Source organism: Corvus brachyrhynchos, unplaced genomic scaffold (assembly GCF_000691975.1).
Source record: "Corvus brachyrhynchos isolate BGI_N302 unplaced genomic scaffold, ASM69197v1 scaffold806, whole genome shotgun sequence".
NCBI lineage: Eukaryota > Metazoa > Chordata > Aves > Passeriformes > Corvidae > Corvus > Corvus brachyrhynchos.
In genome coordinates, this window is record NW_008238454.1 from 194,887 (window position 1) to 208,835 (window position 13,949).

Genomic DNA, 13,949 nt, shown 5'->3' on the forward strand with positions numbered 1-13,949 from the left:
CCCCCCCCCGCGGCGGGACCCCCGTAAGTGCCCGCGGCCCACCGCCCCGCACACGCGTGTCCCTGCCCCGGCTGAGCCCCGCTCACGCATGTCCCCGTCCGGCGGGGCGGCCCCACGCCGCGGACCGCGGAGCCGGCCGAGCCCTGTGCTGTAGTTAAAGGCCGCTTCCCGGTTCGCCGGTCTCACGGGGGCTTCAGGGAGCGCTGCCCCGCGTGGGTTCTGGGGTGTTGGTGATGTGTGGCCTCACTGTTTTTCCCCACACATCAAGCTTGTCGTGGTTCCGGCCCCACTGCCCTTCTTTCTGTGTCACATTTCTCCCTGCAAGCAGCCAGCCAACTTGGAAGACCATGGATGGAGACCCATGTCATCCCAGGCAGCAGCATCATCCAGATCTTGTTTCTGCAGGAATCCAGGTTCCAAAAGCAGTGTTGCTCACATATAGAAGTCCAGAGCTATAAATCCCTCTTGTTCACAGGGTCATGGATTTTCTGAAGTGCTTTGAAATTTGCCTAGAGAGGAAGCATCCCCAGCAGATATTTTCCTTTGCACTGTGAAAAGATTGCACATTGCTATTTTCTACTAAAATTGTGTAGTTGCATCTGAGCTGATTGCTTACATCAGGCACCTGGTGCAAGGGAATGCTTGCTTGGAATTTCAGCTTTTTGCTCGCTTGCTTTTTTCTGTTTGTTTGTTTGTTTATTAGTCGTAAGCTGCACACCTTACCGTGATAAAAGCCACTCTTAAGTACAGTACCTTATCTGAAAATGAAAGTGGGGCTGTGCAGGTTGTTCATAGCTGTATTCCCAGTGGATCGTAGATTTCCCTGAGCTAGGGATGTTTTTATTTTTCTTACCTGAATTATTTCCCATCTCTTTTTTTTCCCCACTGTCAGTCTTTAATTATTTTTGGAATGTTTGGAGCAGTTGGACAGAACAGTTTGCTGTGCCTTGTGCTGAGACAGGTTAACCTCTCCCATTCCCTGCCCATGCACAGCAGAAAACAGTGAGTAATCATTCTCTGTTTCCACCGTGCTGCTTTAGCTCCATATCCCTCCCTCAGTTTCATCCCTCAGTTCCTACTGGCCCAGGGTAAGAAGTGAGCCCCAGGCTGCTAAGCAGCTGTAGACCCTTAGTCATCACTTCAGGTGCAGACCAGACTGCAGCAGTCTCTGTGTAAGGATGCCCCGTGGATTTAAAGGGGCACAGTAGCATTTCCCTTCCCTTTTCCAGTAATTTCTAAGACTCAATTTACTTATTTTAGCTGTTGCCAGGTGTTGAACCCACGTTCTCGTATTGCAGTGCGGGTGTTTCTTTTCTGCAGCTCTTTCAAAGCCCGTCATTCTGCATGTAAAGTTAGTTTGCTCCCGCAGTTTTCCTGCAGACCCACTGCCAGAACTTCTTAACAAATTTTCTTTCTCAGTTTTCAAATCACTCATGAATGTGTTAAACGAAGAAACCTTAGGAAAGATTTTGTCAGGCCTGTGGTGTGGATGTCCTTTCAGTGGGCACTTGCTCTCTTCTACTTTCAACTGTTACCTTCTGAGGTTTCCTTTCCTATCCTGTGGCTGCCTTTTTTTATTTAGGCTGCTGTTGAAGGGCCTGAAAGGCAAAGGAGACCAAACCAACCTTGTTCACTCACCCAGCAGCTTCTTTACCTAGCCCTAGACTTGTGTGATATTCTGTAAGCCCGTGTTGACTGTTTCCCAGAGTGTAATCTTTATGCATGTATCTACTGGTTCTTCTTTTTATTATTGCTACCATTTTACACTGATAGAAATCTGTTCAGCTGCTTGTGGTTATGAGAAAGGTACGGTTAATCTAGCAGGAAATATTAAAAGGGTAACTTAACTTGTTTCCTGTTCGTGTTGTATCGTTTTAGGCTGACATCAGCTGGTCAGTGAATGACATGCCACAAGGGACTATCAAACATCCCCTAGGGCATATTCCAATCATGGTGAAGTCCAAATTGTGCAACCTCTATGGTTTTTCTCCACAAGACCTTATGCAGCATCATGAGGAGGAAGAGGTAACGGGGATTTTGTGGGTCAGGAAAGTCCGTGTTTCACCTGAGCAGTCTGTCAGGTCATCTCTTTTTGCAGGGCTTGGTCATTTATATTTTGTTTCGTTTGACTTCCCATTTTCTCTGAATGCACCCTGTTTATGGTGGCTCCATGAAGCAGCTTGAGAAGTTTGCAGCCGTGGCTGTTGTTGAATACAGAGATCTGTTTGGTGCCAATACCTACAGCTTTGGCATAGAACCTGTCAGCTGCTACCCAGCAACTGAGGGTGCTGTGAAGGGGACTGTGGAGAGAAAGATTTGGAGAACAGGCTTTGAAAGAGACATTTTCATTTCCTGTTGTCTTCTGCAGCTTTTTTTTTTCCCCAGTAGCATGTTAGCTATCTATTATTGAATACAGAATTATTTAGTGCTGCATTTTGCACTCACTAAAAAAGAGAGAGCAAACTACAAAAGCAAATCAGAAAAGTAAGCTTGTATGTGACCAGAAAGAGATCTTTTGCTCTGAAGATCCCTCTGGTTTATAAACTCAAAATGAGAACTTCAGAACATTTATTTTAAAAAGTTAATGTCAGTTACTCAAAGATGTTCCATTGACCACAAAGGTTTTTGGGGTATTTTTTCTTCCTTTAAATTGTGGAACATCACTTTCCTTGCACTCTGCTACATTTAGACTTCCTAAGTCCCTGGTAAGGAGTGCAGCCTTTCCAAAAGCAGTGCTGAACCATGTCTTGCTACTTCCCATTCAATGTTTGGTTTCCTTGGATAATACAGGCATTTTTTTCTTTTCTCCAAATGCTGGTTCTGAGTTTCTAAGCATATTAAAATGGTATTTATTCTCCTGCCAGGAAATGGGAGGCTACTTTATAATCAATGGCTTAGAAAAAGTAATCAGGATGCTGATTATGCCCAGGCGAAACTTTCCTCTTGCGATGACAAGACACAAGTGGAAAAACAGAGGCCCTGGTTTCACAGAGTATGGTAAGCTCAGCAGTTTCCTGCAGCATCCTGGTGACACCTGCTTGAGGACAAACAGGAGTGACCATCTGTAGCTGAATTTTGGTAGTTTGTTTTGTCACAGTTCTTGTTTAATGTTCATATTTTTTGCTGCATGTAAGCATGAAGGGTAAACACAGCATGATGGTACAAGCAAGAAGCAGGGGCTTGCCTTGTGGGAGCTGTCTGAGCTGCTCATGGGGAGCGAGGAGGTTTTATTCCAGGCCTTGCAGTACTTGTCACCTTTTGTTCTGTGGAAGGTGTAGCTAAAACCCCACCTTCAGTACAAGTCAGTGTAATCCCCTGAACTCGTTTCACTGATTTTGTCCATACTTCATGGTGGCAGATTTAATTTACATGAAGCAGAGTAAACTAGGTTCTTGGCTGCATCTTCCCTTCGTATACTCAGCAAAACCAGTTTAAAATTGAATTAAGCCAGAAAATGTTAAATAGCATTTTAAAGTCAGGTGTTGCCAGTTGCTGATTTGACTGGACATGGTGCTTGAGCACACACTGTAGTTCCACACTAGTTTATTTCAAGGCAGTGCCAGATTAGATAGTCCTTTTTTTGTTTTATTTTTCTTTGTCTTGCAGTGGATAGCGTGGAGCAGGACCAGGAAAAACTGCTGCAGCACTGCCACCCAAACACAGAGATAGGAGCTCAGTTAGGAAGAGTACTTGTGTGTTACTCTATCCTACAACCAGAGGTTACAAACAATAGTTGAGGCCTGGGTCTTTCCTTTCCTAAAAAACTTTCTGCATCTTCCAAGCCTCTCAGCAAGTGTGCTGGCTGTCCTGAGACACTGCCCTTTTTGGCTAGGAGCTGAGTTGAGCTGGTGTGTTTATTTGAAGTGGCACTGAAGCGAGCCATCTGCCTCATGTTCTCAGCCATCAAGTGCCAAAGTTTCTCTCATTAATTGTCTCACACCTGCTTGGACACATCACACTGGTGCAGCCACTTGGTTTTGTGCAGCTCATGCTGGTGTTGTGATTTTTGCAGGGGTGGTGATGCACTGTGTCAAGGATGAGCACACTGCAATAAATATGAACCTTCACTACTTGGAAAATGGCTGTGTCATGGTGAATTTCATTTTTCACAAAGAATTGTTCTTCCTCCCCTTGGGATTTGCTCTGAAGGTAAGCAGTGAATGCTTATGCTTTCTATACTAAATAAATACAGAAGTTTTGCAAAGTATTTTTATTTTAAGTAATGAGAAGAAGCTAATTCCACTTGAAGTATTTTCAGTCAGCTTTCCTGTTGGAGAAAGGACATCCAAACTGTGTAACACTGAAATGGAACACTCAGTCTGCAGCAGAGGAAGTGTCTGCAGGGACGAGATGAGGGGAAAGTCAAACTCTCACGCTTTTGTGGGGTTTTGCTAATGAATGGTCTGGATGGAGATCATTACCGGGGTGTGAATATCCCCTGCATTACTCTCTAAGCGTTTCAACCCCACAGCATTTTCCAGTTTGTACTGTGGAAGGGCATTTCCAGAGCACTGAAAACCTAAATCGTGGGGTGCCTTAGTTCTTTAGCTGTATTTTATAGACAGATGTTGTTATGACCTTATTCTTCTGATCTGATATGCTTCTGTCTCTCAGGCATTAGTTAATTTCCCAGACTACCAGATTTTTGAAGAGTTGGTAAAAGGAAGGGAAGATGACACCTTTTATGTGAACTGTGTTACTGAGATGATGAGAACGGTGGTGGATGCCGGCTGCTTGACACAGCAAAACGTCCTGGAGTACCTGGGAAAGAGCTTCCGAGTGAAACTCAACCTGCCTGAGTGGTACAGCAACGAACAGGCTGCAGATTTCATTCTGAGGTCTGTATGTGGGTGTGATCCAGTGTCACTGTGTTGAATTTATAGGCTTACGTGAGAGTATTGTGATGGAATGTATTTTAATGGATTGACACAAATAGTCCCAAAATGGTTTGACAAGAGGGTGTCAGTATTTAGGTGGGATTTTTGTGATGTCAGTGATGAAGAACACAAAGTTTGAGGAAGAGAAAGTTAAATCTGGCTCTGTGACTGCTTGAGGCACCATTTGTTGAACAGAAATACTGAAGTTTATTATCAGTTTCACACAATCTGTCAACTCTGAATAACTTTTATCTTTTAAAATGGTGGAAAGTACATGCTTTAAAATAATCTTCCATAAAATAAGTTAGAAGGCAATGGAAGAATTGGTGTTAAGGCTATCAGTGTGGCAGACATTCAACTAAAGAATTTATTTTTCTGGTAAAGTAGGTGTTTCCTTTTCCTCCAGCTTTAGGAATTAGGTGCTGTTTTCCTTTTTTGTTTGTGCTAGAGTGTTGCTCAGCCCACAGTTTTCCATACATGGCTTGGTAGTAGTGGAGATTTGGAGTTTCTGTGGCAGGACACTGATAGAGTTAACAGAAATGTTTTGTAGTTTACTTCTACTTGCCCTGTTAGGATTTTTATCAAAAAAAGAAAAAGGTTTACAGTTATTTAGGAGAAACTTGAAGAACATGAAGCTAGCACAATGAGATCATAGTAGTTGTCCTCCTTCTTTCTCTTACTTCAGCAATTGTATCTGCATTCACCTGACCAATAGAACTGAAAAGTTCTACCAGCTCTGTATGATGACCCAGAAGCTCTATGCTTTTGCCAAAGGGGAGTGCATGGAGGATAACCCAGACAGTCTCATGAATCACGAGGTGCTCACCCCAGGACAGCTTTTCCTTATGTTCTTAAAGGTAAGGTCATGGCTCCCGCATCTTTAAATTTCTTTACGGATCAGAAAGTTGGTAACACGCTTCTGACTTAAAACAGCTAACTTCTAATCTATTCCAATTCAATTTATAGGAATACCTTATTTTAGGATGCTGGGAGGAGAGTAGTCCTGTTCAGAAGCTTGACTGTCCCATGAAATTCACTGTGGAATAGTAGTTCTCATCCCCAAATAAGATACTTTCCTGAGTTACTATATAATTCTTTAATCTTTCTTTTCCCCTTCAGCCAAAATTTTCTTTAGCATTGTTTTGTTGAAAGACTGTCATAAACTCTCTACTATGTGAGTGGTTTGAAAATGAATTTGGGGAAGCATTTTAGTGCTGTGTAGAACAGCTACCAGGAACCAGAAAAAGTTGCTTTCCTGCCTCGCCTGTCAGATCAGCAGGAGAGTGAGTTAGCCATCCCTTTCTTTGAATTCTAAGATCCTAAATAGTCTAAAGCATACAGTAGACACAGTATATATATATATATATATATATATATGTATGTATGTATGTATGTATGTGTATATATATATCCTTGTGGTCAGCTTATAGGTGCAGTTTCTGCTTTGGGTTTTGTTTGTGCTTTATGAAACTCTGTTATTGGACTTCATTTGCCAGACTCATCACCGCTCTGGATGGAAGTGGTTGCCAAGCTGCTGGGTGGGTGTTTTCCTTGCAGTTCTGTGTTGACGTGTTACCATCAGCATCTTGATAGAATGAAGTCAGTGTTGGAAATAAAACTGAAGAACTGTCGGTTCCTGAAAAGTTGTGCATCCTGCTAATTTCAGAGGAGTTCTGTAGCATGTGCAACTGATGTGCTAGATTAGAACTGAAGTTCTAATCTGAGCCTTTCCTTTCCTGTTTTAATTTTAAATCTCTCACTTTTAAACCGTAGGAGAGGCTTGAAACCTGGCTGCAATCTGTTAGGTTTGTGTTGGAGAAAAGAGCAGAAAAGGCAGATATCAGCCTAAATACAGACAGCCTGGTGAAGGCATTCAGCCTGGCCCCAGACTTCACCAAGCCATTTGAGTATCTGCTTGCAACCGGTAACCTGCGGTCTAAAACAGGTAAATCTGCAGGCTTAAGATGCCTTTTTTCTTTTTTTTTCCTGTAAAACAGAATGAGGATCAACATAAAACTCAGCTCCTTTTATAAAACTGAAAACAACTGCTTGCAGGCAGACACTGCACACTGTAACCGAATTACTAAAAGGGGTTTGAAGAAGGGGGTGGTTGAGGAAAAAGATGAGATTCCTCCACAAGCATAGGCATTGTGCATGGTATAGAACAGGTTAGTTATGAAAGCAAAGCCTCTACCCAGATAAACAGTTGAAATGAAATTTAGCATTGTCCAAAACAGCAACTGTATTTTGATTTGTTTTCCCAAAGCTTATTTCTTCTTAGAAGCTACAATGTAAGACAGAGAAGGGGCATTTTTTAATCAGAACTGCCCCATTAGTCGTGTGAGCTTAAATGCAGAGAAACTGCTTTGCTGATGTATATTCAGATTTATCTGATGCTTCCCTGAAGTGTCTGGTCTGGCAGCATTGTAATGGAGTGCCCACTAGAAAATGAAATTAGATTAAAAACCTACAGAATTTTGGTAAAACATACCAGCAGCAAATTCCAAGTTGATTTACTGGCAGTTACTTCCACGTGTTTGTAAAACGAACAGCTTGGAATTTAAAGTCTCTAGGTCTCTTACAGGTCACTGAGTTGCCTGTGCACATGCACCTCCCTTGTTGGGATGCAGTGTGAGCATCTTTAGGGCTTGTCAGTGGAGAGTAAGAAACTGTCTTCTAACATCATCCTGTATTTGTTAAAGCTGGGTGAGGTCCTGACATAAATCTCACCTTTGTTCCCTAGGGCTGGGCATGTTGCAGGACAGTGGTCTCTGTGTGGTGGGGGACAAGCTGAATTTCATCCGCTACCTCTCCCACTTCCGCTGCATACACAGAGGGGCAGCGTTTTCCCAGATGAGAACCACGACTGTCCGCAAGCTGCTGCCCGAATCCTGGGGCTTCCTGTGCCCTGTGGACACGCCGGACGGAGAGCCCTGCGGGCTGATGAACCACATGACAGCTCTGTGTGAAATCGTGACAGAGATGGTGCCCGTGACAGACATTCCACCCTTGTTATGTTCCCTGGGTATGTTTCAGTGGCCTGGTGGTTTAGTGAAGTGTTCTCCTTTCTTACCTCCCTGCCCTGCAGCCCCATGTCTGGGAAAGGTTCTCCACACAGCATTTCAGCACACTGTTCGTTTGAGAAAGTGAAATCAAGTTTGACCTGTACTTACTGTGCTTCTGCCTAGTGATAAATAGCACACTGCTTGTACAGGCACATCAGCCAGTCTTTTGGGGACTGCAGAATTCAATGTCAGCATCTCTCAGCTGTGTGCTGTAGAGTGAGGATGTTCACTGAAGCATGAGGAATTGCACAGCACAAACTCTGAGAAACTGGACTAAGCAGTAACTTTGTAATGACTTGGATTGCACTGCAGTTCGCTTGTGATTACCCCAACAATGAGAATCCTTATTTCAGTCAGAAAAAAGGGGAGGGCAATGACATTCTAAGTTGTAAATGTTTTTTATTTCCTGTTGAACTGTCTATGACTTTGCCAAGAATTTTTTGATGTCTCAGAAAGTTCCTTGGTGTGAACTGAGCAGAAATAACTTCCGCATTTTGTTTGCTTTTTTTGCCTGTTCCTTCCATCAACCCCCTCTTCCCACAGGTGTCACCCCCGTTGATGCAGCTCCAAGCCAGCCTTACTCAGAGTGCTACAGAGTTGTGTTGGATGGCTCCATGGTGGGCTGGGTAGAGCGGGAGTTGGCTCCCGAGATTGCGCAAACCCTCCGCCGTTTCAAGGTTTGTTGTCTTGTTTGAAATTGTTTCTTAGCTAAACATCCTCAATATGCAGTGGTCAAAAGTAGGCATGTTTGGAACTTCTTAGGCTTGCATTTATTCTATTTTTTTTTTTAATCTGACCCAATAAGTTATCTTTGGCTGTATATTGGTATTGGAGTGTGCTTTTCTGTTAGTTTTTTTTTTTTTTATCCATATGTTTCACATGTTGGTTTATGAAGTTATAGTTTTTGAAGGAACATTTTCTTGGAAAAAGTAAGATAAGACATACTCTGTCTTTTTTTTGGTGGAGGTTTTTCTAAAAGTATTTCTAAGATCTTTCCTCTGTGGCTTTTTACTGGTGGCTACGCTTGTGGTTGACATTTTCATGGTGTGACCAGGTGGATGCAGTTTAGTTAAACTTCATTTGTGTTTCTAGATTGTTATTTCTTTGCACCAACAGATAACACAAGAGAAGAGATTCCCTGCACGGGCAGAAGTGGTCCTTATCCCAATGACAGGAAAACCCAGCCTGTATCCGGGGTTGTTCATTTTCACTAACCCTTGCCGGATGGTGCGGCCTGTCAGAAACCTGTCCTATGGAAGGAATGAATGGATTGGGACTCTGGAACAGGTGGGGTTTGCATATTTCCTTGTTACAGAGGTACCTGGCATCACAAATGGGTTTGGAAAATGTTTGTGAAAGGAGCTGAGGATTGGGCATAGGGAGCTTGTGTTGAAGAGCTGGAATAGGTGACAAAAGAGGGTTTTTCACTCCTGCAAACTGATTTCTGGTAAATGTCTTAGCTGGGCAGCAGAGATCTTTTTGACATCTTGAAATCTGCTCTCAATATTAACTTTGTGAAGATTGGAGGCCAAGGATTGCTGTGTTGTGCCTACTGTGTCATCTTGTGTTACCTCATGTTCGCCAAATGGCTCCTGGGCAGCCAAGCAGTGGAATGCTGGAGGGAGCTCATCCACTTGCAGCTATTAAAGTGGGAGACACAAAGGAGGACACATTACTGCAGTTCTGTATTTCAGGCTTTCTTTCCTTGCAGCTAATCTGTGAGAGGTGGTTTACCAGCTGTCTGATTTGCCCTGCTAATACACTAAGGTGCAGACAACAACCACAGCTAAAACTGATAAACTGGATAGAAGGCCATCAGAGACAGCTTTGTTTTGTTTCCTTCTCTTTAAAAGAAAGAAGTGAACAGGCATTATCCAATTTGATGTTTGCAGATCTTCATGAACGTGGCCACGCTGGAGTCAGAGGTGGTGCCTGGAGTGACCACTCACCAGGAACTCTTCCCTCACAGCATTTTGAGCGTGGTGGCCAATCTCATTCCCTTCTCCGACCACAACCAAAGCCCACGGAACATGTACCAGTGCCAGATGGGTAAGTGCTGTAGTACCCAATGCTGCAAGTCCCTGGGCAAGGGGATTAACACCTCATTAACACCTCTAGTATATTGAATTTCTGACAGTATTATCAGAAAGATATCCTTAAAACAATACCTCTTTCTCATACTTTTCTGCAAGTAGCAAAATGAATATGTTCAAAACTCAATTTCCTTGCCAGGATATTGATGCTGCAGAAGCAAATGCTTTTTGGCCTGGAAATACGTAACATGTGCCTCCCTGTGGGAGACGCTGGGGAGAAGACATACATATCCCCCCAAAAAACCAAAACAAAACAAAAAGCCACAAACAAAAAAAATCTCCAAGTAAGCAAAACCAGAAACACCACACCAACCTTATTGGGGATTTTGAAATTGCAGAAAAGAAAACAAAGCTGCAGAAAACAAAACAAAATTAGGTGTAGTCCTTATGAAATGCTGTGAAAGGAATTGAGTATTGTGGTTCATAGAAAAATTATAGCCTGGCTTAGGGCAATTATTAAATTCCAAGGAGTTTAAGATTGATAATTCCTCTAAATTTGTAAGTATTTCCAGCTTTTTTCTTAATGAGATACATGGAGGAATAAATCCAAGTTTCCCTCCTTCCCTCCAGGAAAGCAGACCATGGGGTTTCCAGTTTACAACTACAAGGATCGCTCAGATAACAAGCTGTACCACCTGCACACTCCCCAGAGCCCTCTGGTGAGGCCCAGCATGTATGACTATTATGGGATGGACAGCTATCCTGTCGGCACCAACTCCATCGTGGCTGTCATCTCCTACAGTGGCTATGACATGGAAGATGCAATGGTAAGCCACCAGAAGGGAAAAGTCCTGCTGTCATGTGAAGGAATTTGAGTGGGGCACTGGGAGTAAGGGTGGTACCCAGCTGAGAAAACCCCACTTTCTGCCTCTGCTGGTCCTCACGCTTTTTCGGCAGATTCAGCAGCACAGTGGTTAAATGTTGTTACAGCAGGCAGTGCTGGAGGTACTGGGAGTAGAGCAGAGCTTCCTTTTGTCCAAGGCAGTGGCCTTCCAGCTTTGAAAAACACTGGGGTTACAGGAACCTTGAGCTTTTTGGAACCATGACCTACTGGGAGGCTTCAAAAAGACAATTTGATCTGATGCTTACCTTTGTAAATGTTTTCTTTTTTGAAGTTACTAGCAAGTCTTTAACAGGCTTTTGTTTCTCCTTTTCAGATTGTAAATAAATCTTCCTGGCAGAGAGGGTTTGCTTATGGAAGTGTTATCAAGGTGGAGAGCATTGACCTTTCCCTTAAAGCCAGCAGGGCAGGCGATAATTTAGTATTTGGCATCAGGCCTAGTGATCCAAACGTTGGGGAGAAGCTGGATGCTGATGGACTGCCTTTTGTTGGGTCTATCCTGCAGCCTGGGGACCCCTTCTACAGCTTCATGAACCTCAGCACAGGGGAGACCTTCACTGTGTACTATCCGTAAGTACAGCTGGCTGCTCCTGGCTCTGCTCACCCCGTGGGGAGAGCAGTTGGCCCTTTTCCTGCACATGTTCCCTTTTCCTATCATGTAATACTGTCCATGGCTTGACAGAGAGCATGAAGTTCATGCTGTAGATGACTCCCAGGCATGTATCACATCTTCTCTAAGCCAGTGTGTGCTGCAGAGCTGGCTTATCCCAGGAGGATTTTTTTTTTGGTGATTGCCTGCGCTGGTTGCATGTGGACACAATAACAGTTAAGCTTGCAGCAGATGCCTGGCACATGGAATATCAGGCTGAGGGCTCATTTGGAGAAGGAGCACACACCTGAGCAAGGCGCTTGTTAGCAAAGTTTGTCTTTGCCTTCCCTGTCTGCTCTCAACTTCCCTCTCTACTAAAGAACTGAAGAGGATTCTTTATTTTGGGATTGCATCAGTGTGGTGTGAATTTATTGGTGGTAGGAAAAGGGGCTGCTGCCTTAACACAAAGGAAATAGCGGTGGGATGCAGTTTGTCAGATAGAAAGTGTGATACAGATGAACGAGGTTGAAATGATCTTATTTTTAAGCCATGGGTGGCACATTAGCTGATCACCTGAAAGTGGCAGCTGAATAGCAGTTGCAAGATGGGTCTGTACTTCTTTGCCCTAATTATAGTCTGAATTCCCTCACTACTGAGTAGTACTTTGAAGAATGGTGTTTCTCAGCTGTCCCAAGACACTTTATAAGTGGTTTAGGTTTTTTGCTTCATTTTCCTTTTGAAACTAAAAATTATTAGCACACCTGACACCTTTGCTGTGATTGTCCGCCTACACAGGAGTAAGGAAGTGGGCATTGTGGACAACGTTAGAGTGTGCAGCAACGACCGTGGCACCGGGAAGTTCAAGAAGGTTTGCATCACTGTGAGGGTGCCCCGAAATCCCACTGTTGGAGACAAATTTGCCAGCCGTCACGGACAGAAAGGTATCCTGAGCCAGCTCTGGCCTGTCGAGGACATGCCCTTCACAGAGAACGGGATGGTTCCAGACATCCTCTTCAACCCGCACGGCTTTCCCTCCCGTATGACCATTGGGATGTTAATCGAGAGCATGGCAGGGAAGTCGGCAGCCCTGCACGGGGTCTCCTATGATGCCACTCCCTTCACCTTCACAGAGAAGAAGTCTGCTCTGAAATACTTCGGTGAGACTTTAGTGAGCGCAGGCTACAACTTCTTTGGGACGGAGAAGATGTACAGCGGCATCAGCGGGGTGGAGCTGGAGGCAGAGATCTTTGTGGGGGTGGTGTACTACCAGCGCCTGCGCCACATGGTCTCCGACAAGTTCCAGGTGAGGACCACGGGGCCCCGAGATGCTGTCACCAACCAGCCTGTCAAGGGGAGGAATGTGGAAGGTGGGATCCGCTTTGGCGAGATGGAGCGGGATGCTCTGCTGGCCCACGGCACATCCTTCCTGCTGCAGGACCGCCTGTTCAACTGCTCCGATGGCTCTGTAGCCTACGTGTGCACAAGCTGCGGCAGCATGATGTCCCCTGTGCTGGAGAAACTGTCCCAATCCTCCATGACCAGCAGCAGGAGATACTCCTGCTCCATCTGCAGTGAGGTGGATGCCATTGAGGTTGTCCCTGTGCCCCATGTCTTCCGCTACTTTGTGGCTGAGCTGGCAGCCATGAACATAAAAACAAAGCTCAGCGTGGAGTAGCTTGGTCCTTGGCATGGTGATGATTGGAGGGAGGAGGTACATACCAAGTCTTGTCCTTGTCCTTGAGTTTCAGGTGTTAAGTCAGTTCTCAGGTTCTTCAAAAGAATTCAAGATTAATTTGATGTTTGTATTGCAACAGCGTGGTTGCCAAGCTGTAGGGCAAGGAAAAATTTTGGCTCTGTTGAACTTTGTTTGGACTTCCTAAAGGATCACCAGCTATTGAGATGTGTATGAAAATCAGGTAATATTGCTGCAGGGATGAAGAGGTCATAAAAAACAGCATGAGGTGAATGCTGGAAATCACAAAAAGATAACATATTTTTTTGTTTGAAAAATGTATACCTTAATGATGGGTTTGTGTTAAAGTTATTGTACATGTTCTGGGTTTTTTTATTTCAATACATGTGCCTTGAGTCATAAAGAAGGTGGCACAAAGTTCTGCCTGAAGCAGCAGCCTTGACTGCAAGTAACCAAAGTTGCCTGCCAGGTGTGTCCTGGAAGTGTTCAGTGTCACCAAGCCGAGCAGTGTTGGGGTTTGGGGGTTGTGTTGGTTGTTTGGCTGAAGAAGAATAAAGCAGAGGCATTTCCAGCCTGGCTCATGCATGTGCAGCATGGATACTGTGGGACTGGAGTTCGTCCTCCCCCTGAGTCCCCAGCAGCTGCCGCCCGGCTCAGAGCCAGCCCTCTCCAGACGTCCTCCGTTCCCCTCTGCCCACCGCAGCCAGCGCGGGGGCAGAGCGTGTGCCCCGGGCGCAGCCGTACCCTGCGGCTCCAACGTTCTTTCCTTGTTTCTTTTCTAGGTTCTTTTT

The 13,949-nt window shown here is 44.6% G+C and overlaps 1 protein-coding gene across 2 annotated transcripts; it reads left to right on the forward strand.

Annotated features, from left to right (window-relative positions):
- The first annotated feature begins 26 nt into the window (after window positions 1-26).
- Window positions 27-13,749, forward strand: POLR1B (RNA polymerase I subunit B). 2 transcript variants are annotated; one of them, XM_017736957.1, is made up of 15 exons: window positions 27-413; window positions 893-1,002; window positions 1,879-2,025; window positions 2,865-2,997; window positions 4,013-4,149; window positions 4,615-4,838; window positions 5,563-5,734; window positions 6,651-6,822; window positions 7,621-7,902; window positions 8,486-8,619; window positions 9,059-9,229; window positions 9,835-9,991; window positions 10,606-10,802; window positions 11,193-11,446; window positions 12,261-13,749. In XM_017736957.1, the coding sequence occupies exons 3-15, from the start codon at window positions 1,906-1,908 to the stop codon at window positions 13,138-13,140; spliced, it is 3,033 nt and encodes a 1,010-aa protein (XP_017592446.1). In that variant the 5' UTR covers window positions 27-413; window positions 893-1,002; window positions 1,879-1,905; the 3' UTR covers window positions 13,141-13,749. The 2 variants fall into 2 exon arrangements, with proteins under 2 accessions (XP_017592446.1, XP_008633995.1); XM_008635773.2 differs by having other exon boundaries at window positions 27-1,002.
- Window positions 13,750-13,949: the final 200 nt, after the last annotated feature.

What these genes read in the sequence shown, in the direction of transcription:
- POLR1B (XM_008635773.2), top strand. Translation starts at nt 1,906, where the DNA reads ATGCCACAAGGGACTATCAAACATCCCCTAGGGCATATTCCAATCATG. An exon ending in ACCCTTGTTATGTTCCCTGG is followed by an intron (nt 7,903 to 8,485) that starts GTATGTTTCAGT and finishes CTCTTCCCACAG; the next exon opens with GTGTCACCCCCGTTGATGCA. An exon ending in ATGACATGGAAGATGCAATG is followed by an intron (nt 10,803 to 11,192) that starts GTAAGCCACCAG and finishes TCTCCTTTTCAG; the next exon opens with ATTGTAAATAAATCTTCCTG.